Source organism: Mus musculus, chromosome 3, assembly GCF_000001635.26.
Source record: "Mus musculus strain C57BL/6J chromosome 3, GRCm38.p6 C57BL/6J".
Taxonomy (NCBI): domain Eukaryota; kingdom Metazoa; phylum Chordata; class Mammalia; order Rodentia; family Muridae; genus Mus; species Mus musculus.
In genome coordinates, this window is record NC_000069.6 from 101,086,804 (window position 1) to 101,113,937 (window position 27,134).

The window sequence follows — 27,134 nt, forward strand, 5'->3', positions numbered from 1 at the left end:
TCTTTTATAAGGAACAACTCATGGCCAGTGAGGTGACTCAGTGGATAAGGGGTACTCGCTGTGCCAGCCCGGCCACCTCTCCATCTCCAAAAGGCATGTAAAGGTGGAAAGTGAAGTCGGTCTACGAGTTGTCCTCTGACCTCCACCCACATGCTGAAGCATGCATGCCCTTACACAGGCAGGAAGACACACTGGAGTAATAAATAATATGGTTTAAAACAAAACAAAACAAAACAAAAAACCATTTTTTTAAATGAAGGTTTTATTTGTTCCCAGGGGGTCAATAAAAGAAACCTTTATATGAAAGCCCTTTAGTTTAAAGTTTTGTTTCGTCTGTTTTATAGTCCAGGCTGGCCTCAAACTCAGTGTCTTGAATGCTGGAAATAAGTGCTTGTGTTACCGGGGCCTGCTGGAAACCATTCCTCTGCTAACTTTAAAGTACTACTGGGAGTCAGCTGGGAGAGCAGTTGCTTAAGTTGTGTGAACTACTGGGCTCACCCGTCAGCACTGCATAAAATGAGCCTGGAGGCAGGGGGATGGATGAGAAACTCAAGAACTTCTTTTTTTTTTTTTTTTTTTTTCCATTTTTTATTAGGTATTTAGCTCATTTACATTTCCAATGCTATACCAAAAGTCCCCCATACCCACCCACCCCCACTCCCCTGCCCACCCACTCCCCCTTTTTGGCCCTGGTGTTCCCCTGTACTGGGGGGCCTAGCAAACACAGAAGTGGATGCTCACAGTCAGCTAATGGATGGATCACAGGGCTCCCAATGGAGGAGCTAGAGAAAGTAACCAAGGAGCTAAAGGGATCTGCAACCCTATAGGTGGAACAACATTATGAACTAACCAGTACCCCGGAGCTCTTGACTCTAGCTGCATATATATCAAAAGATGGCCTAGTCGGCCATCACTGGAAAGAGAGGCCCATTGGACTCAAGAACTTCTTAAGCTACACAGCCAAGTTAGCCTAATTTACACAGGAGTCTGCCTCAAAAAAAAAAAAAAGTACTATTGAGGGCATTATCATGTTGGCATTACAAAAATCCACCTGAAAAAAGCTACTAAAATTTACTTTAAAAACAACAACCCACACTAACAGAACCATGATTTAAAAAAAAAAAAAAAAAAAAAGACCAACACTATGGAACAACTGTACTATCCTACTCCAGAAAACACAACCTACACACAGGTATCTTTGACCTTCTGGGCCTCAGAACACTTTAAATCTTCAAGACACAAGAAAGGCACACAAGGAGGGGATGAAGAAAGCTTCTACACCAAATAAGCTAGTGCCCATCACCGTTGCTAAGAGTCCTGCGCTCGCTGTGACAGCCCGCTCAGCTTGGGTCCCCTTAGAGACACCTCAAAGCCATCCAGCCTCAGCGGCCATTGACTTGGATTCTTGGTGGAACACAGCGCAAGGACGGAGTCATGGGAGGAGAAATCTGAGTGCTTGTGAGAAAACTCCAAGAAAACATGCCTTGGGACCTCAGTTTCTTCAAAACACGGAGTTGTTCTTGGAATGTGTTCTTGTGCTCCTCCCAGCTATCAGAAGGAGTGGGTTTGCTTCAGATTAATTACTTGTTATTGCTGCTGTGAATCATAGGCTCTACAGGAAAACATGTTCTTGCCACATGCAGCCTGTCCTGATATGGTGATTGTACATTTTACTCATGTGACTCTTTTTAACCATCAGAGTATAAATTGTCTGATGCTCTAAATAAAGTTAGCAATTGCAGGAGACTTTAGTCCGCCTCATTTTTTAGGATCCATTCTACCAGGTCCCCAATTAGAGCAGGAAACAGATTCTCATTTAATTTTCTTCTTAAGTCCACAGGGAAGAAAAATATTTAGTACAACTGCAGTTAACTTCATCTATCATTATTCTAACCTGTAAGTCCTCCCCTCCTCCCAAAATATAAAATTCATATTTTTTGTACCCTGGCTTGAAGGAGCATCAGTATTAAATATGACATTCAACTATGAAAACCATGTAGCAGACATTGCAAGTGATTATCTTCTTCCTTCTCTACTTTCCATGCTGCCTTGTGAGTTTAGCCTTTTATCTTATTTTAAGGTTCTCTTTGCGCTTATATGTGTATTTCATGGTAAGTTCTCTCGAATATCTGGGGGAGGAGGTAAATAAGGCAGAGATCTAAACAGTGGGTAACTCAGATCCCCTTGTGGGGGCTGATTCTCGTGTGATAAACTGGTGTGGATCAGACAGCTACCTTTGAGAAGCAGCACGTGGTCAGGTTGAAACAGCCTGGATCAATGCCTCCCTGAGGGGTAAGTCACAGTCATGTGAAACCAATGGCGTCCCATGTCTCTGCTCTCGAGAAATCTAACAGTTCTCAACTGGTTTAAGTCCAAACACAGAGCTTCGAACACCTCACAGGGCCAAGAAATAGCCCTCAAGTTCAGCAACACAATGAGAGCTAATCTGAAGAGCTAAAAAAATCAACTTTTGGGAGGTGGGGAAATCCAGCTTGAGAAGTGACCCTGGCAAGTGATGCTGGGCTTCTTTTCACACAATGGGAGACATATTGGAGGGCAGGGCAAATTGCTGGGATGCTAACCACAAAAGAAAAACTAACAGGTTAAACCATGAGTATAATCCCAGCACTTAGGAGGATCCCAGAGAGTCTGAGGCCAGCGCTGTGAAGTCCAGGTCAGCCTGGACGACAGAGTAAGATCCTGCTTCACACAACAAATCACTTAACAAGTGCAGAGAATTTTAAAAACATCCTCACAGGAGGAGGACACCCAAACTGGAATTCTGAATTCACAAAGCAAGGCAGGTAAAGCTTGTGACTTTCAGCTACAAGCCTGGAAGGGCCATGCTCTTGGATCAAAAGCAAAGCTGGAAACGGAACTAGAGCCAGCAAGACCGAGCGACTGAGCTACTCATCCGAGAGGGTGAAGTCTCGATCTACAGGTGCACCAGGAAAAACCCTATCTTCCTGGTCAGAAGATGAGGTCATCCAGGGAGAGAACAGCTTCCCCATGGTCAACTACTTCTTATGGGACAGTCACAATACTAGACCTAGGGCCAGAGAGACTGCTCCACGGAAGATCGCTTGCCTGGTAAGTGCAAGGCCCCTGGGATCAATCCCTTCTACCACAAAGATTGAGTTAAAACAATGAGCTGGAAAGATGGCTCAGTGGTCAGGAGTGTGCACTGATCTTGGGAAGGAGTTTAGTCATAGTCACCTGTGACTCCAGCTCGGGGGGATCTTACACCTTCTTCTGGCCCTGGAGGGCACTTGCACATACATGTGTATACACATGAACACACACATGCATGGATGGAGGTAGTAATAAAAAAAGTTAAAAAATGAGATGATAGAACCAAATTGCTAAATTAAAAAGGAGAAAGCACACACCAGAGACAAAGCCAAAGGGATGGAGATACTGATGTTCTCAGAAATGTATATTAAAACAACCATCATTTACTAAAGAACTAGCAAACAGAATTTTAGCCTACTAAACTGGAATCTATTAAAATGGAAATTTAAATTCCTGAAATAAACACTCCTTAACTAATATTAAGGAGTCACTAAGTGGTTGTGTTAGCAGATTAGCCGTAGCATAAAAGCATCCAGTAAGTGGATCAAAACACACAAAGAAAGAGGAGAAATATGAGGGGCACAATAAAAAGGTTACAAATGTGTGTGATAGAGTCCCAGAAGGTGTGAGAGAGAAACGAAATTCTTAAAGAGATAATGGCTGAGATTTTTCTTAAACCGAACGATACTATGTTGCAAAAACAAGCTACATTATATATCACAACCAGGATAAATCCGCGAGTGCAGCTCAGTAAAATTGCTGAGAGGCAGAGAAGGGAGCCATAGCACAACAGATAACTGACATTCAACAGAAACAACGCTCATAAAACCATGGAATGGCAGGCTTAAAGTGATTTTTCAAAAAGTAACTGCCAGCCTAGGGAAGGGGGATGGGGTACTTTTAAGTGGAAAGCAAAATAAATATGCTTTCAACCAATTCACCACAAGGAAAAGATAATTAATTGGCATCAAGAAGAAACACTAAGTGGAGTTCTTCAGACATAGAGCTGGTTCATCTTGAAAGCATGAAAACACAAGCAGGTGAAAAGATAACAGAAATGACTATGTGGGTAGCACTACAGAAACTGACCAAATAATAGCAGGGACATCTTTTGGGTTCAATATATATGCATTCTATATACATAATGGAAACATATGAATAGCAGAAAGAGTGCACTCAGTGGGCAAAGACACTTGCCACCGATCCCGATAGCCTGGGTCAGCCGGGGAACTGACTTCTGTAAGATGTCCTCCGACTCTGTGTTCTCACATAATACACAACACCATGCAAAATAAATGAAAATGCAATCTTTTTTTAAAACTCAGTAGTAGACACTGAGACGTCAACAATGGACAGGGTCTGTTGTTTTCAGCAACTTTAATTAAACTTAAATAATTAAATAAAGGGTACATTTAATTAAATAGCTTATAAAAATTCAAGCAAAATTAAAAACTTAGGCAAATTTCAACTTTTCTCCATTAATTCAGCTAAAAGTAAATTTGGCTGAAACAGTTACTGGTTAAATGTGTAACGAGGTGTGTCTTAATCTCTAGGGTAACCACAAAGAAGAAAGGCAGGGGTGGGGGGGCTGGAGGGGGATGCACATCTGAAATCACAGCACTTAAGAGGTAAAGGCAGGAAGATTAGAAGCCAGCCTGGTCTGCATGAGATTCTATTGCAAACAACAACCAAACAAAATAATGGAGCTGGGAGTGGAGAGGATAACAAGTTGGGGAAGCCATAGAAAGACATCTTGCACCTAAAGTCACCAGAGCACCTCCCAGGGATTTAGTTTGTAATACATTCTATTCTGTCTGCTTTATTCAGAGCATACTATGTGTCTCTGACAGCCATGCTCTGAGCTGGGCACTGTTCAGAGGACTAACACACCAGCAGGTAGGAGTCCCTAGCTTACCTCAAATTAAGAGGAAGCCCAACAGACAGCCTGAAGAGGGTCAGGCCAGCTTAAGTGAAAGACTGAATCCCCAGCCTGGTGCCTTATGTGCTGAGCTATCAGAGAACCCCAAGCTAGATCCGTTCTGCCTCTGTGGATTCTGTCTGCTCTGAGAGAAGGAGAAAAACAAATGGAAATTTCTTCTGAAATATTTCATATTCCCCAATGGCAATGCGAAGAAGGTAGGCAAGAAAGCAATAGAAAAAGGAGTCACGAAGAAACAGAGTTCTAATAAGTAGACAGGTAAGAGATGGTAAAAAGAGGCTTGTTAAAGTAATTTCATAGGGGTCAGAGACTCGGCTCACTGGTTACCTACTGCTCATTCAGGATAGGAGTTTGGTTTCCAATGGCACGGTGGGTAGCTCACAAGCACCTGTAACTCTAGCTCCAGAGCATCTGACTCTCTTCTGGATTCCAAAGGCACCCACATAAACACACACACACACACACACACACACACACACACACGCACACGCACACGCACACGCACGCACACGCACACGCACACGCACGCCAGTGCACCCACAAGCACGAAAGGTAATGTCATGGGCAGATGGTTAACAATGGAGAGCTGACTCCAGATTACCATCTCCCCTCTTTAGAATATGCAAGAATGTAATCAGATGCCTTCAGGATCCCTGCCTCTATTTGGAGTAGCTGAGGAAAGGCAGGAAACGCCAGGCAGGCAAGGCTTTCAAGGTAAATGACTCCACAAGCAATGTGCTCCGCAGTAAGTTCTACCTGCAACTGCTGGAATCATTAAGAGAAACGAGACAATAAAGACCAAACTTTATTTATTGATCATTTTCCACCTCCCCCTGATAGCCACGGGAAATAATTTTATTTCTCAGGTTATCATGAACATTATTCTAAATCAAGACCTGCAGAGTGTGGCCTACCTACAAAGCATTCTTGCAATCTGTTCCTATTATTGCCCAAATTTTTATCATCTGGCTTTCAGATTGGAGCCATTTGTAAGATATGTATCAGCTGCTATGTTGACAGCGGTATAGGCAAAGCAGAGCCCTGAAATAAAGACTTGGTGATGCTTCAGTTATCCAAGACACTGAACCGGCCAGGCCCGTACAGGAGATCAGGTGCCTTCGGAGTCCTAGAAAGATCCCCCTGTCCTCATGTGAGCTGGAGATGAACACACACACACAAGCAAACTTGCAAATCTTAGTAGTGAATTCCTCTACTGGAGTTCCTGCCTCAACAAATGAAAACCCTTTGTCTGCCTAAGTCTGCCTCTGAGAGATCTGGCATCAGGGGAGCATGCCAATGTTCACCCAGACAGTCCCTCGGTGATGGGAATGCTGTGTGTACACATTAAACAAGTTACAGCCAACAGAGAATATGAAATAAAGTCACACATGGCAGTACTTCAAAAATGCCATCCCAAAGCAAATATGATTCTACTAGAATTGGGCTTATTAAAAAAAAAAAAAAGTTCAGTGAAGTGCCACGGAGTGGTGGCAGCGGCAGCGACTGTGCACACCTTAAATCTCAGCGCTCGGAAGGCAGAGGCAGGCAGATCTGTGAGTTTGAGGCCAGCCTGGTCTACAGAGTTCCACGATAGCCAGGGTTACACAGAAGAAACCCTGTCTCAACAATTCCTAAAAGCAGTTCAGTCAAGAGCTCGCTGCTGTGCTCAGAACATACAATGTCTCCTATACGCTCATGTGTTTGAACACCTAAGTCTCCGTGGTTTGGGAATCTTTTAAGAGGTTAGAGTGTAGCTAGAAGTATACTTACTTTGGCTTCACCTCCTGTTTGCTCTCTATTTCCTGTTCTACCAAGAAGTGAGATGGAGAAGAACACCAGATGCACACTCTTGCCAACATGGAACGACCTGCCTGCCACCCTCTCTATCAAGGACCAAGCAGACCGAATCCACAAGCGCAAATAATCCCATCCTCACTTTCAATTGCTTCTTGTTGGGCATCTGCTCACGACAAGAAAACGGCCAGTGTATTAAGATACGCTGGACAAATATGAATTATTAATTCAATAAACAACTGCAGTGTAAGAAACACCATGCTAGGCCACAGGCACATGAGGGGTGTGCCAGGCATCCTGAGGGATAACAGTTTTACGCTATGCTAACAAGTGCTGTGAGCCTACAAGACGCAAGCACTCCCTTCCACGGGGTGAAGGAGGCTTTATGCAGGGTCACTATGCCAACTGCATCTTTGAGAAATGGTGAGGTAACGGGCGGCTGAACACAAACACAGAAGGTGAGTGGCTTCAACAATGATCCCCACCACAGAGTGGGTACCCAGAGCACATGTGGAAGCCAAGGGATACCCCGGGGTCCTCTCCTCTACTGAACAACAGGGAAGGGAAATGAGAGTCAGAGCTGGAGGTGGCAGCTGTGTTGAAGGAGTTGGGAAGCTAATAGCCAGCGAAAACCATTTTCCAAAGGACACAGTAGGGCAGTAGTCTCCAACCTTCTTAACGCTGTGACCCTTTAACACAGTGCTTCACGTTGTGGTGACCCCAACCATAAAATTATTCTGTTGTCATTTCATAACCATAATTTTGCTACTGTTCTGATCATAATGTAAATATCTGATATGTGGGATATTTGATACAAAACCCCCAAAGGGATCGAGACCCACAGGTTAAGAACAGCCAGTGAGGTCCAGACAGGTTGAAATATCCACCAGGTAGCTGAAGGGATGGTGTAACTAACAGGTCACAGGGTGAAGAAGGGTGGTCCAGAGAGTGAAACCTGATTCTCTCAATAGATAGTTCTTGTGTGATAGTTCCCAGGCCTGCAGTCCTCTGTAGCCATTTATATCCAGAAATCCCTTAGCCTTCACACGAGGTTCCTTGGGTCACAAGGGAGAAAGGAGGCTTGAATCCACCTGAGTGAGAACTAACGGGTTCTTTCCAGCCAATGCTTTCTCTGCCTCGACTAACCATTACCTCCTGCATCACAGACAATGATGGCACGGAGGACTGTCAGAGATGGAGAGCCTCTACCACCAAGGAACAGACTCTCAGGTCACAACGAACACACACACTAGACCGTTAGCTAACTGAACTCAACCTGACAGTGTGCTTCCAGTTCTGGGGCCTCTGAGAGACTGTGGCAGGCTGAAGCCATAAATCTTTAATGCTGCATTGTGAAACTGTGGGGCTTAGAGTGTGTCAACTTAGCTAAGCACAGACTACTCTCCCGAATCATCCTCCCCCTGTAACTCTGGGCTAGTGTTGGACAGGACAGAACTTCACCTAAGATTTGGGAGGTAGGGGGAAGCCAAGGGCCTTCTGCTCTGGTGGTCCTCAAGTTTAAGGCATGGGGAGACAGAGCAGAAGAGCCCTTGAGCTCAGCTTGTCTTTGCTCTTTGTCTCCTGTCTCTTGCCAGATGTTGCTCTTATGGATTCCATGACGCCACCCCCACCCGCCAAGACCACTGGGTACTTGGATGCCAGCACAGAAGTAAACAATAAGGTAGATATCCTTCAGATCCCCAAAACAGTCTCTGGAGACTCCAACTGCTTGCCCACCCACCCAAGCACAGGAGGGCCAATCAGTGACTGGCTCCTGACCAACTGATTCCCCTTTCAACCTCACTTCTTCGGCTCTTATGGTAGTTGTGTGAAACCTAACTCCTATCCCATAATATTCATAGTAGCTCCACCTCCCTACTGGAACTTAACCTAACAGAGCAAACCAAGTGCTGAATCTATGCCCTTAAGGACTTGGTACCAACCAGAAGAGCCACTGGATGGTTACAGCACTGCTCTCTGCAGTCTGGAAACTATGCTCACACGATTCAGTACTCACCCAGGAGAGGATTAAATAAGGAAACTGAGGTCCAAAAATGACATATGACCAAATGATAATTTTCTTTTTTTAAGGAGATGCAAAAAAACAAACAAACAAACAAACAAACAAACAAAAAAACCCACCTTGAGGCAAGCTGTACCGTTGACTAGACAGAATAACCCAATAAACACAAGATGATTTAAAATGTCTCTCTGACCATGGACCACAGACAAGGCTGAGGCACCAGCTATTCATCCACAAGGATTACTTGAGCACATTCTATAAAATGAACAGCTGCTGGAGACCAGGCACTGCCTAGCATCCCTCGCCACTCAGCCATGCTCAATCCTCTCCACCTACAAACTGGCCAGCACTGCCTGCCAAGTTCTGTGTGAACACCTGCTTCTCTCTGAGCCACACATCTAAAGAGAAAAGAGGCTAGCATCAGGCTTAAACTTGCAAAGGGACAAAGATGCCTGAGCCGAACCCAGGGTAACACTCCCTGACTCCCTACATGGTTAGATTCTGTATTACTGTTTCTTAAACCAGTCTTTCGTCTTCCTCTGACTCATGCATCCCTCCTCCAGCAGGACCTAGAACCTGTTCTTGAAGTTCAAAGGTACTGGGGGTGGAGTGGAGTCTGTCCCAGCTTCCCGGATAAGGCTCAGTAAAGAGCAGAGTGTGAGCCTTTGTCATTCAAGGAATCAGATGGGAAGATTCTGAGTTTGTGTGGCTTTTAAAGAAAAGATGGCCATTAATAAGACAGGAATGAAACTGCCTTGCATTCAGAAACTCTTTGTGTAGACTCACTGTGTGTAGAGTCATAGGAATTGTCAGGCCCCCTACTGGCCTATAAACAGGCATTGGTACAGCACAGATGGGGGAGGGGGTGGTCCTGCTACCAGAAAAACATCAAGTAATTAAAGGAACCTAAAGCATTTCGGGGAAAGTCTCAGCCTGAAAAACAAACAAAAACAATTGTGTTCAACTCTATCACATGGCATGAGAGACTTAATCAGATGACATTTTCCCAAGACTCAGCCTTTTCCATGTAAAGACTCTACATGTAGCCAGGCATGCCCCACCTTTTTATATAGAATGACCTCAATGAAGTCCAATCTGGGAACCATGTGATCAAGTTACTTAAAACAAAGAAACAAACAAATAGTATGCTTTAAGTTTATGGCTTTGTGTTGGACAACGTGTATGGCATGTGTGGCTCTTCTCAAAGGCTTGCAACACACCCTCTCCCTTACTCGTCATCCTGCACTCCAGCTGCAAGCTTTCTTTATTCATTCAAAGCCAACTTCCAGGAAAGGGGGGGGGGGTGGCGGGGGCACACACCTGTAATACCAGCACTTGAGATAAAAAAAAAAAAAAGGATCTTAAATGTGAGGCCAGATTAGGATTTATCATGTGCTTTCAATACCAGCCTGGTTTCCATAGGGAGACCTTGTCTCAAGAAAAAAAAAAAAAAAAAAAAAAAAAAAACAGAAAATAAAACAAACAGCCAACAAGCTCTTATAAACCAGTGTATTTCTTTGCCTGCATTCTTCCATCTGCTTGGAAAACCCACCCCCTCTCAGCCAGACAAAACCTACTGAATTTCAGGACCTAATGAGCTTAAATGAGTCCACACTGCTGAAACAGCGCCCACCCAGACAGTGTTCCTCCGGTGCCTACATAGGGCCAGCCCACCCATGAGCATTCTGGGCTGTCAGTCTCCCTCACTGGATGTGAGACTAGAGGGACAGATGGCTTCCTGCACACCAAATCCCCAGCCCAGCTTGATGACGTGGTACCTGTGGCCACTTCTCACTCCGTGAGGTCCTAGAATCTCAAAGGCATCATAAACCTTTGGCTCCTCACCCTGGTGGGTTAACGGGTACTTAATCCCATTAATTTTAGAAACAGTCCCTCACTGAGACATTTTCAACCAAGCTCTTGGCCGAGCTCCTCACAGAAAGTGAAGGGCACCTGTCTGCAGCAAGTGTGGCACCTGGCAAAGTCAACGAGATGAGCTGCAAGCAGCACAGCAAGTGACACCTGGCCAGTCTCCATATTCTCAACCCAGCTCCCAAGATGTCACAGTACTCCACTTTGCGGTAGTAACAACCAGGTACCCAAGTGCTTCAGCGCCTTAATGAAAGGCTCTCTCTTAGACATGCCACTAAAGCCTTTAGAAAGGCATGCACAGAGCCAGGGGTGACCCTGGCAGTGACACCAAAGAGCAAAGCAGCACACCTGCCTTCTTAGCCTTTCTGCCGAAGCTCCTCTGTCTGAAGTAGCAGAATGCTCTCCAACTTCCGTGAACTCTCCTAAACTTTCAGCCTTTAACAATCGCTGGGCATGGCTCCGATGCCAACTCTCTCTCCACTGATGTCAAACCTGTCAGCTATGGAATCAAGGGACCGTGTCTATGTCCTTATGTGCCCCAGGTTCTAGAATAATGACTGGCACAGGGTAGATAATAAATAATGGCTTGAGTGAGGCAGACAGTGAGACGTGGCATGGGCTTCAGGCAGCAGCTTCACTGTCCTACCCTGAGACGTGGCTCAGAGCTGGCTGCCTGCTACAACAGTGATGACAAGCAGACGGTCTGTGGTTGGGACCAACCCAGCCACAAGGTGCTGGAAACAAGCACTGGTGTGAAGGAAGTCTGTTCTCTTCACTGTGAACACTAGGAGGAGTCTTGGAAGTGGAGTGGGGGTAGCAGATGCTGTTGTACGATGGGAGAGGCTATGCCAACCCCACAAAGAGAGGAAGGGGTGGGGACAGTAAAGGGACAATACATACTGAGAATCTATGAGGGGTGTGTCTTACATGCAAGCTGCCAAGAGATGAACAGAGGCATTCCACAGGAAGGATGGAGACTTTCTTACCGTGTGTATATGCATGTGTGTGCATATGTGTGGTGTGTGTGCATGTGTGTATGAATGTGTGTGCATGTGTGTGGTGTGTGTGCATGTGTGTGTGAATGTGTGTGCATATGTGTGGTGTGTGTGCATATGTGTGGTGTGTGTGCATGTGTGTGTGAATGTGTGTGCATATGTGTGGTGTGTGTGCATGTGTGTGTGCATGTGTGTGCATTGTGTGATGTGTGTGCATGTGTGTGAACATATGTGTGTGCATTGTGTGGTATGTGTTTGTGTGCATGTGTGTGGTATGTATGCATGTGTGGTGTGTGCATGTGTGGTGTATGTACATGTATGCATTGTATGTACATCTGTATATGTGTGTATGATCGCCATATAAACACTATATAATACGCACATATCCCACAGATGCTTTCTAAGCATGTACGTAAATCCAACCATACAAAGACTCACGCTGCTGCACACTGAGATGAACAAAAACCCTCCCTGCCTCTGTGACCCTCCAGGGGTGCCTGAAGAGAAGAACTTCCCCATTACTGATGTACCAAGTACTTTCTGGGACTCATACTGATATTTCAGATAAACCTGTTTGTGGGAATAAATGGTTATTAAAGTGGGACTCCAATGAATAAGCTACATGACTACGTAAACCTTGTTTCCGCAGAAAGCCTGCTAACATCCCATCCTTCCTCTAAAACTTACCTGTGCCTCTTCTCCGGGTGACAGTCCTTTGAAGAAACACTGTGTTAAACGACCTAAGGGGAACATCAGGAATTGTTTGGTGAGCTGTTTTCCTTGTAAGAAACAACCAAAAATAGGCGTATGGCCTGACTTATCACCTTCATTTAACAGCCTTGCTTCCTGGAAGTCCCAGAAGGCTTCATGTGCCGTGTGTGCATGTGGCTAGGGCTGCTCTGTGGGCACTGAAGCTGCTGCCAACACCTTTCAGGGTGACTTTGCAACAGTCTTCCTCTCCACCCACTCCCTGCCCAGAATTTAATATCCACAGCCCCTGAGGAGTCTTACTTTCCTAGCTTAAGTCAGCTAATCCCTAAATGGGATGCCGGGCTAGCCATGTTCATCTCCTCCCGTGGTCATTTTCCTACCTGAACACCTTGGCACTCGCTGGCCCACCTGCTCTGCGAACATTTCCCATGATAACAGCTCCTGGTCCAAGATCTACCCCTTTAATTCTGACAGCCCCATATGCACAGCCATCTAATAACTCATTCACTCCGATCCTTAAAAGCATGAAGGATCCACCCCTCTGTTCAGTTACAACTGGCTCCATTTCTTCTTGGGACTGCCTTTCTTAATTCCTTTGTCATGTGTCACAGTGTTGGGAACATGGTAAACATTCCCCGGTGCTGCAGAGGGAAAGCAGGAATCCCTGGTACTGCAAAGGAGACTAGCAGTGAGGCACAAATCATCTGTCCCTTCTAAAGCCACGGCCGGGCCCACGGACTAATATGACAAAGTACCCGCCATGTATCCAGCCCTCGGTCAGGCATCGTTGTCTTAACTTGGATTTACTGTATGGATTTCTCAATCAAGGATGACAGACTGTAATGTCTCCTAATAAATAAAAAAACATTTGGATGTTCCAGCTTTCAGAAAATGGAAAAACGAATAGCTGTGCCAAGTGCTTTTTTTTAAAAAAAGAAATTCTTCACTGCAATATAAGCTAAGAGGCAACACCCTGGATCCACACCAAGTCTGATGCTGTTCCTGGTCAGCCAGGGAAACAGTGTATTTAGAAAGCATGGCCCACCCCATCAGCTCTAGAATAGAGCAAAGTAGCAAGCTACTTAGCTAACAGAATTCACCCCTAAAAGGGTCTCTCCTAGTCAATATCAGCATATGGGCAAGTAGGATAGCATTGCTGAACTTAACTGCACCTCAAAGCATCCAGGGAGGACTGGGCCACAGGCAGTCCTTCAAGCCATAGTCCAGAAGCACAGGTCCCTACCAGTATCTCACAAGCTTTCTGGGTTGCATCCCTCAGTGGGATGGTATCCAGCAATATGCCAAATTTCAGCCAAGAGAGAAGAAAGTGCCCGGGAAACACCAGGTAACACTTAGCTTACTAGGTCATGTGGGAGGAAGGTGTGTCAGAATTGGAACTCTGCTACCCCTTTAGGAAGGGTGTCAATGTTTAGACACATCTAAATATCCATATCCCTTCCTGCTGCACTAGGCACACAGTGATACAGGCTTGCAATCCTAGAACCTGGGAGGCTGAAGCAGGAAGACCATGAATTTGAAGTCAGTGTGGGTGGAAAGGGGGAGGGAAGCAGAGAGCAGTAAAGGAGAGAGGGAGAGGGGGGATAAACAGGGAGAGGGCACCGGCTGGGAACATGTACAAGTGCAAACACACTCCTGTAGGGCAGAGCCATCAATCAGGCTCCGTAGGAGACCTGAAGGATAAAGGTAGAAAACAATACCAGTTACATTTCTGAAGGCTGAGACTTAGTCCCACAGTTCCAACCTCCTAACATCATATATCCTCAGTGTAAACTTCCACCAACTACAAATAGAAGTCAGTAATACAGTTAAGCGTGGGCCACTTTAAAGTGCTATAAGGATTTTTTCCTTTTTTTTTTAAACCTAACAATCAGTTTGGAAGCCCAGTTGTCCTGGTGAGAACTACCCCAGAACTCTAGAGAACCTAGAAAGAGACACCATCTCACAGCACAGGAAATGGGCTGGGATGAGGAGTAGTTGCTGATACACGGTGGCGAGACGAGCAGACAATATCCAGTCTTGGTGGCACCAACCATTGGCCAGCCCCAAGCCAGTGAGAAACACCACCAAGGCATGGGCTGCAGACCTGAGCAGTGCTGGGGAAGATGGCAACAGGCCAGCAAAGCCAGGGCCAACCAAGAGGCCCATATGGCCCGCGGCAGGAGTCGGCATGCTCAAAGAAGTCTGAAGATAGAAGGGGAGCCTTTCAGAACCAGCTAAACTAATCCTTATTACTGAGGCTAAGAGCTACTCAGCAATTTGTTCAAGGTCAAGAAACAAGTGAGGAGACAGAACAAGGCCAGAATCCAAGCCTCTGGTCTTAAAAGACAGTGAGAGGGTTGTTAGCGCATGTTAGCTGCTTGTATCAACTCCTTCCTAAGTGCAGAGATCCATCCGAATGATGTGTGAGCTTTAGTTCCTGCAGTTCTGTCACTTACAATATGACCCTGAGCAATTTACCTCACAGGTGCCTCAGTCTCTTCATCTAATGGTGGGGATAAGAACACAACCAACCTGGTGTGGTTACAAAGCCTACTCAACAGGTCAATACGTGGAAAGTGCAATGCCTGCTAGGAGCCAACCATCACAGAGAAGGTGGCAAGGGGCTCCTAGAGAGCTCTTACATTGGTTACTCCCTGGCCCCCAGGGTATCACAGTCAGCAGTTGTCACCATTTCCTTCCATACCCAGGATGGAGGCTTCTAGGAAGTCACACGGCTCTTGCCTAAGCATCCGAGGGCAACCCTAGTCTGGTATTAGCACTAAACTGACCAAAGCAGCAGAAAGGCTCTGGTTAAATGCTTACTTGATGAGCGGCTGTCCCATCTATCACCCCACAGATTCTCTGTTGGAGATTCTAGACTGTGGACCCTCAAAGCCTTCTGCAGAGCCATCAAGCCTTGAAGTCTCATTCACCTGTCTGTCCTACTTGACCTCCTTGGCCACCCTTCCCTGTGATGTTCTCCGAGGCTCCGAGTCCTTGGTCCCCCATCCTTCTAACCTCATTCCATGGAAAGGCATGATGTCATTCCTCCTACGAGCCAAATTTGGTGGATTAAACACAAAAGCAGGCTGGCAGCTTCCGCCGTATGCCCACACTACCCCGTCCTTCAGTGCTAACTCATGCCTCCCACATCCAGCAAGCCTAGCACTAACCCACAGTGCTCACTGCCTCTGACCATGACCTTTACCTCAGCACTCACTGGGAAAGCCATGCTGCCGTCTATTCTGTGTGCTAAGCCTCCTTGCAGACTAGAATACCCCACTCATTAGAGCACCCAGGCCTCCTAGGAATCCTGCTCAAATGACAATTCAGACTCAGCACACTAAACTGGATCGGGAGAGTCCAGGTGCAGCTGTGCTCCCAGGCCACACTAGAAATGTATATGCACTGACTGGAACATCTGCATCTTAAACATAATTTTTACACTGATGACAATCCTACAAGAGAGGAATTCTGCCCATTTTCCAGAGATGGAAAGTGAGGTTCAAAGTAGCAGAGAAACTTGTCTAAGGTCCACAGTGCAAGAGGCTGAGTTCGAAGGAGGGTTGGTTCCAAAGCCTAAACCCAGTCTTTGTTCTCCATGGAGGTCATTTTCAACCCAGAGTTGGGGTGGGATGGGAAGGGTACTAGGTATAGAAACAGTTTTAAAAACATACGTGTAATGGGTGTCTGTAACAAATCACTGAAGGCTTCTTAGGTACTATAAACAGAAAAGAGATGGGCAGAGCCTGGTGCTCAGAGGTAGAGCACTTGCCTAGCGTGCACCAAGTCTTGGGTGGGATGTCCACCACCACTTTTCTTTCCTTTACTCTTTTCTTTTTTTTCTTTTTAAATTTTTTTTTTATTTTTTATAATTTTTCAAAGAGTCACCCAAGGGAGCCAATGAGCTGGCTCAGTAAACGAAGTGCTTGCTATGCAACCAAGAAGACCTGAGTCTGATTCCTAGCGCTCATGTAAAAAGCCAGGCATGATGCACATTTGTAACCCCAGGACCAGAGTGGTAAAGATAGATGGCCTGGGGCTTACAGGCCATCGAGTCACAGACACACACATAAACACACACACAGACACAGACACGCACACACCATAGACACACATGCATGCATACACACTCAGAACACATAAAAATAGCCATCTGGGAGTAAGTTAACTCTACTGATCCAGACATTAGATAACACCCAGAAACTTTAAACATGCAAAGAAGAAATGAGACATACAGAAAACTTCTCCCTACAATGTCTGGGAACAATGGTGACATTCTAGAGTGGCACCAGCTAAGAGGATGCAGGGACCGTGCTCCACACTACACCACTCCTCCCAAACTCTGCCTGCACCTCCTCATCTCTGGACCATGCAGAGCCAGGGACTCTTCCTGAGCTCCAACCTCACTGTCCCTGTGCTGTGGAGTCCCTCTCCAGCCCGTTCCCCAGGCGGCTCTTCCACATGCTGGTGTCTCCCGGATCCTACTGAACAGGTACCACCTCGAAGTGTTCTTCTAACTTGGCACCCCTGGAGAGGCCGGTGACAGCCTCTGAGTCACGAACATCCTTACCTGCTCACCCCTGAGCTCTTGTTCTCAACCCCACCTTTACTACACAGTCAAACTTTAGTGTCCCGAGCCCAAGGGCAACCTCGTGCGGGCTGCGCTCACCACGAACCTCCACACCAGGCCCACACTTTTCTCTCCATCCTTCTGGTTTGCTGCAGCACTTTCCGCCTCCACTCCCTGTTCAGCCAGCCAGCTCCCACTCGGCTCTGCTTCCTTCCCAATAGGATGCTCTGCTGGCTCTTTGCCCAATCCTCTGATGACGACTTCTAGAACTTTCCCTGCTCACCTGCTGCCAACCCAACTCTTTCACCCACTTTCTGTGAAGGTCCTAATCCCACATCTAATACACCTTGTGCTGCCATGTAGGGTAGAGCTGAATTGCCCTGCTCTGCTCACTTCAGACGCCTCAGCACTCAAGATGCCCGGTCTACGTAAATGACACTGGCTCAGGGTCACAAATGAGCTGCACACCATGCATGTGTCACTAGCTGCTTGCCTTCTTCCCTTCCTCCTTCCTTCCTTCTTTCTTTCTTTGCTTTTTCCCCCTAAAGTCTTGCTAGACAGCCTAAGCTAGCCTTGAACTCTCAATCTTCCTGCTTCTGCCTCCCAAAACTGAGATTACCAGTAGACACTAGCAAATCTGACTCCATTTCCACCTTCAAACCGCTCATGCAGAGGAAGGGATGGAGTGCTGAGGATCCCTAGGTGAAAGTGGTATCTGCTCGCCTTTACCACTGCACACGCAGGCTCAAGGGCCTGGAGGTGGCCTCTGATCATGAGCTCCCAGGGCCCACACACCAGAAATCCTGATGCATCTGCAACCCTCATGAAACCGACAGGGATTCCTTACCCTGGCCCACAGGCTGCAAAGTGCTGGCCGACTCCAGCTTTAAACAAGAACAAGGAAGAGCCGTTTCCAACATCTTCTTGGCTCATGATCGCTTTTAGAGTCTGAGAAGTAACCTATCCGGCAGCAAAGTGCTTCTATGTCATTTAGATTCCATGGCAGCACGCCTTCTGCAATGAACCTTGAACCTGTGAGCACGACTTCGCTCTTTAATGTTCTCAGCCAGATTCACCCAAAACAGAACAGCATCCGAAGCGCGGTCCCTCGGTCCCCTGAAACATTCCAGGTGATGCTAACGCTTCCACGTTCCAGCTGCTCGCAGAGGTGTAAAACAGGCTGCAGGTAGAGCCTTGGAATGCTTAAACTTGAGTCATGCCACGTAGCGACTCCGTCACCCAGCACAAACACTCAGGGAACACTGAGTGAAATAAACATTCAAAGAGCATAAACACGCATTTCCATTGTCTTGTCTCCTGGGAATCACACTGCTGGTATGTGATGCATTTGCCACTGGGTCTGAGTCTGCTCCTTCCCCAATACTACAGTTTGTGTGTGTGTGTGTGTGTGTGTGTGTGTGTGTGTGTATGTGTGTGTATGTGTGTGTGTTGGAGGATAAAGGGGGTAACCACCACCAACTCTGCCAACTCTAGCATTTCGCCTTTTCCAGAAGATAAATTATTTAGAATTTTTTTGCCAGTTCGAGTGATTTTCCCATAGCAGAGTCAAATGGCCCAGCAGTCCTGCCTTAAAGAAACCAATGCAATTAAAGCAAACAGCTATGAACTGGTCCTGACAGCTTCTACCAACTTCATTTGATAAAGTGAGACACAGACACACTCCAACAGACAAGCCCACACTTTATTCCCTGCCAGACGCAGCGCCAATCCATACATATAGAATCATCTATAGGAGAAAAATCAGCTCAGCAGCTCATCACTAAAACCAAATAGCCATATAAAAGCCGCCTAGCCCGACTGCCTTGTAAGGAATATCACTGACAACTACCGCTCCTATCCAGCAGGCTAATAAGAATAATTATAGCCAGGGCAGGCATTAATCAGCTTGGCAGATACAGGAATTCTGTTAACAAGACTGAAATAAGTGCCAAGAAATCTCTGAAGACCACAGCACTTCAAAGGCTGTTTAAGCTAGAGGGATTCACGCGTGTTTCTCCTGCGAGCCTTCCTCCTGACGCGGTGCCCTGTGGAGCAGCAACAGGCTTTGTCTGAGCCCCATTCCTCTGAGCGGGCAATGAGGACCTGCAAGGTTGCAGGTTGTCACATCTGAGAGGTGCATGCTGACACCATTACTCCCTTCTGCATTGCACCTGGGCCACACACACACCCCTGATCCTATTTTTAATTCCAGCTTTGTATTCTGACCACGATCATCTTTTCTTCATCTAAATCTCAAACAATGGGCAGCACACGGGCACAGTGAACAACGGTCAGCTGATCCTTAGCACCCGCGGGATGGAGTCCTGCTATGACTGAACATGTTGTTTCACAACTCTGGGCACCTAGTTCCTCATCATCTATAAGGAGAAAATAACTGAGCCTTTCCCAAGATCTGAATGACTGACAGATCCTGACTCTCAAGTGACAGCTACTGGTGCCCTGTATCTGCTAGGTGCACAGAGGCCTTACAGAAGCCACCAGAGAAGAACAAGGCTGAGGGTGAGGCTCAGTAGTAAAGTGTACAAGCTTCCAGTTCATTCCTTAGCACCACCAAAAAAAAAAAAAAAAAAAAAAAAAAAAAAAAAAAAAAAGACGAAGTTTATCTTGTGTCATGCATCCTCCATGAAACTCCTTGGTGTCTCCAAACCCCAAATCCATCCTTCTGTTTTCCACGGTAGTTGGCAGATGGCTGCCAGGTTTCGCTGTGTTCTCTAGCTTCCCTTGCAGCTAGTGTGACATGGAACTAAATTGTCTCCAATGGAATACACACAGAAATGATGTCACTTCCAGGCTTTGCCCATGAAGTACCCATTATAATATCCAAGCTGTCTCCCTCCTTTGTGGGGCTGGAAAAGTAAGGATGACAGATAAAGTGATCCTGAAAACCAGGATGGGCACCAACCTGGGACCAGAGGGCTGTGTGAAAGAAGGGCCTACCCAAACTCTCCCTCAGAAGCACTTCACTGTTGGGGGCACGGGGGAGGGGATGATCCTACTGTTTGAACCACTGCGCCAGAACTGTGCAATTAAGGCAGAACAGCCTACCTAATTAGCATAATACCCTTTTACAGCAATTGAATTTGAAAATATAGGTGTGATACTTTTGTCATTTAAAAGCGATCTTAGCAGATTTGCATTTTTAAAAAAGATGTAGAGAATCTATTAATGACTCTCATGGCTACCCACAAATAATAAAATAAGAAAAGGACATACCCATCTATATGTGCTCAGTTAGTCAAACACATCCTATGTATGAGAGTTGTACAGCCTAATATTAAGAGAATAGAGAGAGAGCAAGACCAATGGGGTCCTGCCTCTGGAGGACAATCAGGTAGGGATGTAAGACTTGGGAACAGGAGCCATGGACATAAGACAAAGGCTGCCTGGCCACCTATAAGGAGCCAAAAATTCACAATTCAGACCACTTCACACCTCCCCTAACACCCCCTACCTCACCAGTCATCTTTCTCTCCCCCTCCTCCCCCTCCTCCCAACTCATGGAACAACTCCGGTGCCATTTCTGAAGGAGCAGTGCACTTCACTCACCCACACTTTATGCTTTTCCCCAGAGCCCTGGGACGCTCGTCTATCCTTTCTTCCAAAATCCCAATTATTCTCAAGGCTCAGCTCATATGTCACCTCTTAGGTAAAAGCAACTCCAAACACCAAGTCAAAATGAACCCCTTCCTTCCCGCTTCCCCCCCAGTGCTGAGCTGGGGTCAAGAAATACACTGTTTTTACCACTGTCTACAACAGCCCAGTCAAGCACCCAGTGAGGTGCTATACCTTGGTCACTGCCAGCTGGGTCTGAGTGAGTCTGGCCCACTGGTCGGGGCTTAGTGAGAAAGCTTCAAGGAAAAGTGAGCCTCAGAGGCAGAGGGACTTAGACAGGGAAGAGAGGGGGCAGGCAGGCTAGAAGGCGCAACAGATTCCGTGAAGAGTAGCAAACAGGTGCTTAGAATGAAATCTCTAAAGCAGAAAGAGGAGAAAGCAAACACAAGAAAAGTCACAAGAGCTCAATGCACACTGGTGCGAACCCCGAAATCATCCATTAGGAAAATGGTGACCTTAGAGGAGAGCAGGAGAAAACCGGTCAGGGAGGAGTCAGAAGTTGTCTTCGTGAGGAGCCTCCAAGGCCTTGGCTACAACAGGGGAAACACAGTATGGGGGAGTGGGGTGTGGGGCTCGCTCAGAAGGATGGACACAGTCTGAACTTGTGCTTGGGAAAGCTACAAAACAAAGGGCTGGGGTTCAGGCGAAGCCCACAGAGGGGTTACCATACAAGTAGCAGTGACTTCACGATTCCATTCCGGCAGCAAGACCCAAGGGAAGACCATCTTGCCTATCAACACACTCCACTTCCAGGCTCAATGGATGTGGAAAATGATGCTACACTGGGAAGCTGCTTCAGAGGTCAGGCTGAAGCTGCACCTAGTGAGGTACCCAGGGGCAGAGTTTGTAGATGGCACATCAATGGTTCAGAGAATTGCTAGGTGAATCTGCACAGGGCAGTCACAGTCACATCCAAAAGTCTTTAAGTCTCATCAAGGTTGGATGCACGGGTATACCACCATGATTCATTCCCCAAGCTGTGCTTTCCCGACCCTGGGCTGCTGGCTGTGGTTTGTTTATTCACTTGGTCTGAGGGATGGAATCCAAAACCTGGCAAAGATAAACAAGCACAGAGCTACAACCCTAGGCCCCCAAGGGCATCCTTTTTAAACTTCTACCTCACGCTACCCTCTCAACTGGTACATCCACAGACTACACACTGACCACTCTAGGGAGAGTCAGTCACATAAACCACAAAGTGAGTAGCAGATGGGAGTGGTGCCCCAGGAATCTGTGCAACCATAGGCCATGGCCCTGCCTGACCCAGACGTATAAGCCAATTAAATGGTGGCGACTGTCCCCAGCAATATGCAACAAATACACAACTTGCAAAGACTGATGCCTGGCAGATCAGAAACCACAGAAGACTATTGGATGTTTTCTGTACATGGGTTGTGGCTGGAGAATTATGTCTAGGGGAGTTCTTAGAGGGAGTCATTTCCAGAAAACCCCTCGGAGGTGAAGTATCACAGTAGCAGCCAGAAAGGCTAGTTCACAGGCAGCCAGGACTCATGGGGAGCTGGGACAGTAAAGTCCTAATGCCAGCAGAAGGGGAGTGGTGGCAGGAGGTCCCCACGGGGATCCTCACACCATCAGAAGTGCAGTCATTTAGCCCCTGTGCAGCTGAGGCCAGGCTGGGATAGGCAACACACACCACGTGCTCTGGGAAAGCTTGAGATACATCGTCTGCAGGGGCTTGGAAGGGAACCCAGGGCTGGGTCTGGAATTCTGCTTGTCCTAGATGCCACTGGTCACAGGGAACCACGCATATAACCACACTTGGGGATCTGCCTTCCTGAACCAAGGCAGGCATTAAATAAATACATCAAGTGGCTGGTTAAGATCACCCTGTGTATCTATGTGAAGATGGTGTCTGTGTAAGGAGTGAATGGAAAATGGAGGGGGGGGGAGCCCAGGAAAGATTCCTTAGGTGGGTGAGGGGATACTGGGCCAAACCACTGAGAGACACCAAGGGTTTCCAGAGGGTAAAGGAGAAGGGGGCAGTAACGAGGGAAGTAACAGGTAGAAAAGTTGGAAAAGCTGGGCTCTCGGGTCTTTGTGTATAAATCCGAGCCTAGCTAGCTTCAGGAGACGCTGGAAGGCAACACTGAGGCAGATTTGGCTAGATGGCAGGGATGGTACAAGACTGTCACAGTAACGCTGGGCTACCCAGTGACCTTCGTGGAAGGAAGTTGGATTCTCTTGCTTCCCTGGAAAAGCAACTCAGCATGGGCTAGCGAATGAAGAGCGATCCCGACCGGCCTCGGCTATGGCGGGACACAGCAAAGGCTCACATTTCCGCCCAGCCGGGTACGCGGGCCGGGGCCGCCCGCACCTTCCGGGGCCGGGAGTTCAAGGTGAGCCCGGCTCACGGTGGCCAACAGGTAGAGAGCGCTGTGGGAGAACCGGCCACGAGCCACTCCCCCGGCACACGTGAGGACCCGGCTCGGTCAGGCCGGGCGGCTCCGGCTACTGGGAGCGCGGGCCCAGGAGGATGTGCACCGGGCTCAGATCGGCCCCACATCGCTCCCCGCCCGGCCGGCGGCCCGGCGCTCCGGATCCCGGTCTCCCGGGAGCCGCCCCGGGCGCCCCGGGTGCCCCAGGCCCCGAGCGGCAGCCGCGCCCCCCCGGGACCCAGCGCCCCACCGCGCCCCGCCGCGCCCCACGCGCACTCACCCAGCGACAGGAGCGCCAGCAGCAGCGGCCTCGGCGCCGGGCGCCCCATGCTCGGCCGGCGGGAGCGACTCTCCGCCTCCTCCTCCTTCCCCGCCGCCGCTCCTCCTCCTCCTCCTCCAGCTCCGGCTGCTCCAGAGTCGGCTGCTCCGCCGGGCCGCGCGCCTGCTCCGCTCTCCCCGCTGGCCGAGCGAGCCCAGCGCCGGCGCGGACGTGCGCACCTGGCTCGTCGCGGCCCTCCTCCTCCTCCTCTCCCGCCCTCCGCCAGCCGCCGGGCCCCGGAGCCGGCCTCGCCGATCCCAGGGCGCAGCAACCCGGACCGCCTCCCGAAAGCAAAAGGGAAGAGCCGTGGCGTCCGCCCGCCCGCGCCTCCCACCCGGCGCTTTGCCAGCAACAAACACAAACTTTCCCAAGCCCCTCCCCGCTCCAGGTAACGGAGGAGGCGCTGGGGCCACCCGCTTAAAGGGGAGGAGACGCCCGAGCCCACTCAGCCTTCCCCTCGGGCCCCCAGCCCTCGAAAAACTTTCCTCCGACCTTTAAAAGTTGGCCTGGAAGACTTGTCTGGAAACCTCATCTTTTGGGCCCTATCCCGGGACGCCCGGCATTCCTTCGCGGTGGAATCCCCACGAGTGTCTCGCAGCCAGCAACCCACACGTACACCCTCTGGTCTCCAGCTAAGCATGCCACCAGCCACCTGCTTAGCCCTTGCTAAAAATAATTACACAGATAGGAATGAAAGAGCTTCAAAGGCAGTGAATTCCCACCCCCTCATGGTCCAGAGGCCTGATGTGCTTGGGAGAGTTGGCAAGGGACTCTCAGCCAAGCATCAAATTCAACAAGGCTCTCTAACCCACCACCCTGTAGTTGGGTGGGCCTGCCTCCTTCCTGGCCCACCTCCCTCCTCTCCAGGGTCCCTGTGGTACTAATTAGAACAACTTCCAACTAAGGTACCCATAAAAGAAAAGAAAAAAAAGAAAAGAAAAGAAAAGAAAACCCACACCATCTATTATTAGCCGTAGTGCTTCAAATGGTATGTCTGCCGCCTGAGACTATATTCATTGCTTTAAGTGGACACAACTGGGTTTCCATTAAAGACTCTTTTTCCTCCCACAATAGAGTTTTGTGCTTTGGATTTGAATACAAAAGACTCCACAGCTCTGGGGGGAAAATCAGCGTTCCTTGTTTAAAACGTCCCAAGGATGAATCAGACATTCAGAAAGGCTCACTGGTATCCAGTGACCCCCTCCGTCGCCCGGGCCTTTCATTAATATATGTAAAACAAATCACAGATGTTCCTGGGGAAACTGCCTTCTCTGGTGCAGAACATTAAGCTTGTTCTGATTTCCACAAGCGTTTCTCGTTTCTGCCAACTGACATGCGACTGACTGGCCAGGTGTGAACCCTTCCGAAAGAGACTCCTAAAATTGTATTCCCAGCCAGGCGTGGTGACCTCCACTGCACTCTGTAGGTAGAGGCAGGATGGGCTCAAGGTCATCCGTCCCTGGCTTCAAACAGAGATCAAGGCCGGCTTGGGCTACAGGAGACCCTGTTTCAAAAGACCAAAATAAACAAATTCCTGGTGGTTCAACAATGGAGGTTTACTTACTGTCACAAAGTGGTAACAATTAAACAGAGATAAAATGGTATGGTAACTTTGGTGTTGAGTATATTTCCCCCTCAATATTTTTTTTCTTTTAATTTCTGTCTTGCCACCAAGCCTTTCCCAGAGTTTCCCCCACCCCTATCCATGTTCCTGTTGTTCTTTTTCCCAGAATTTCTGTAGGAAGGTCAATTTTCTTTTGTTTCTTTCCATTCTATCAAGCCTGAATATGAGCCTCATGTTAAGTTTTGAAATATGCTGGAACTACGGGAAAACGTAAGGCCTGGCTCTTCCAGCAGCTCAGCCTTCAGCTCATCAATCTTTCCGGGTTCTGACCACCCAGAATGCTTAACGTCTGGCCTGCACATTTTGGCACTTGATCACAGTCAGCTCAGCACACTATGTATACTGCTTCCACCTCTGCCTAATAACTGGAGGATCTAAGAGGCGGACACATTGTCAACTTGCATCCCCTCCTCACTGGAGAGGAGTTCTGTGCCCTTTGTTTAACAGACAAAAATCTGGACCTTGGAAAGCCTTCCACATGCAGTCAGAGAAGAGACTCTGAGCTAGACCCTGGAACTGCAGCCCTGGTGAGTCAGTTGCTGCCAGTGCCCATAGCCTACAGGGTAATTTAGTGGGTGTGGCAGCAAGTGCAAAGTCCAGTCACGACCCACCCAGGAAGCAGTCAGTACTGGAGACGTTTTTCACTGCCTTCCCCAAAGCTTAACTGTATAGTAAGTCAGGCAGTCCAGGAACTCACTAGATGGAACCTACATGGAGGGACTTACAGTAAGTGTACACATAACATGATGGAAGGGGGAGGGGAATCATTCTCTCCTCCCATCTCAGCACCCAAGTATTATTAAACTAATGGGACATTTTATAATCACGGTAATAACTGTGGTGAGCAACTGAACTGGTAGGAATAAATGAGACTATCCAGGCAAGGCAAGTGCAAAGAAGGCTTAAGTGGATCCAGGCTGTCAGCTGACTGATTGGCAACCAGTCAGCTGTTATCATGAGAATCCACAATGAGCCACTGATGTAGCAGAAAATAAGCACAAATTAATGACAGCAGGCACTTGGTCCTATTACCATCCCTTGCGCTTACTACCAATAGATACAATGTTTCCGACTAGGAAGCACCGCACCTGCCACAGAGGCCCACAGTAGCTCCATTCATCTTCGTGGGACAGGCATTTATTTGCCAGTGAGTAACTTTCTACACAAGTAACCCTCTTGCCCCAACCTGTGGTTCTGTTTGGTTCCTGTACAGGTTTGCCAGAGGCAACAAGACTCACTTTCTAGTAATCCTAATTAACCCTCCCCCACCCTCAAGGTGGATGAACCCAACTTGGGTTTCACTCAGCGACCATCAAGGGCACCAGTCCCAACCACCCTTTAACCACCTGATAATAAACATCTGTTTGCAGCCATGGCCTTTGAATAGCCTACAAAGGTCCTCACATTCCCTCATCTGAAACAGGTTTTCCTACTGAAATTCAGCAAAACAAAACAAAACAAAAACACTGTGTGGTTTCACTTTGAGAATGAAAGTCTTAAAATGTTCCCAAATAAATGAGTTAACCAATTTTTCTTAAGACTCATCCAGATGTGGTAGGTTTACCCTGTTCCTGCCAACAGCCTATACATGGCCTCCAAATGACTCTGACCTCCATGGTAGTAGGTATTTGGGAAAATGGTGTATTCTATCAAAACATTTTATCCCAGTAATTGCTTTCATTCAAAACTTTCTTCTGCGCCTGGAGGTAACATTCCCATGGAAATTAAGGGATTACTAACCTAAGAGAAATGTAAAGATTGGGGACATTGCTTAGAGGTAAGATATTTGCCTACGCTCATTCTTCAGCAACAGAAAGATGGTGGGAGGGAAGGAGGGAAAGAGAAGGGGGGAAGCATAAATGGTAGAATTAGAAAATGGAATTAGAGTTTTAAAAACAGAGCGAATGATGGAGAAGGAAAGCCCACGTCTTGAAGAGTGAGAGTTGGTGATTCTGTAAGCTCTGGTAAGCTGTGGCTGCCCTTCTGACAGACAAAGGGGGTGAAGCAGTTGGCTCGAGGCCTGCTCATGCTTTGTGATACCCCTCTGTTCCCCCACACTACCAATTCTTATCCTTTCTGCTGCCCTAAAAGATCAAGGTGGGAAATGTTAAAGATGATGTTCCTAGGGACTCAAGCTGCCCCAAGGCCACCTCCGTGGAACCAAAAGTATCCCAAAAGTACTG

General features: G+C 47.7%; 2 protein-coding genes across 3 annotated transcripts in view; one reads left to right on the top strand and one right to left on the bottom strand.

Moving 5' to 3' along the window:
• Ptgfrn (prostaglandin F2 receptor negative regulator) overlaps positions 1-23,942 on the bottom strand; it is a 70,516-nt gene extending 46,574 nt beyond the window's left edge. The window contains exon 1 of one of the 2 annotated variants that reach the window (XM_017319503.2): positions 23,820-23,942. In XM_017319503.2, coding sequence (XP_017174992.1) covers positions 23,820-23,859 — 40 coding nt within the window. In that variant the 5' untranslated portion in view covers positions 23,860-23,942. Of the gene's footprint in view, positions 1-23,288; positions 23,364-23,819 lie in introns of those variants that run through there. The other variant, NM_011197.3, reaches the window with a different exon arrangement.
• On the top strand, positions 22,163-24,937 carry Gm52612 (predicted gene, 52612). Its single transcript, XM_030252967.1, has one exon. The coding sequence runs from the start codon at positions 23,107-23,109 to the stop codon at positions 23,746-23,748; it is 642 nt and encodes a 213-aa protein (XP_030108827.1). The 5' UTR covers positions 22,163-23,106; the 3' UTR covers positions 23,749-24,937.
• The last annotated feature ends 2,197 nt before the right edge of the window (positions 24,938-27,134 follow it).

Excerpts from the sequence above, each read along its gene's own strand:
- Gm52612 (XM_030252967.1), top strand. The coding sequence starts at position 23,107 with ATGTGCACCGGGCTCAGATCGGCCCCACATCGCTCCCCGCCCGGCCGG.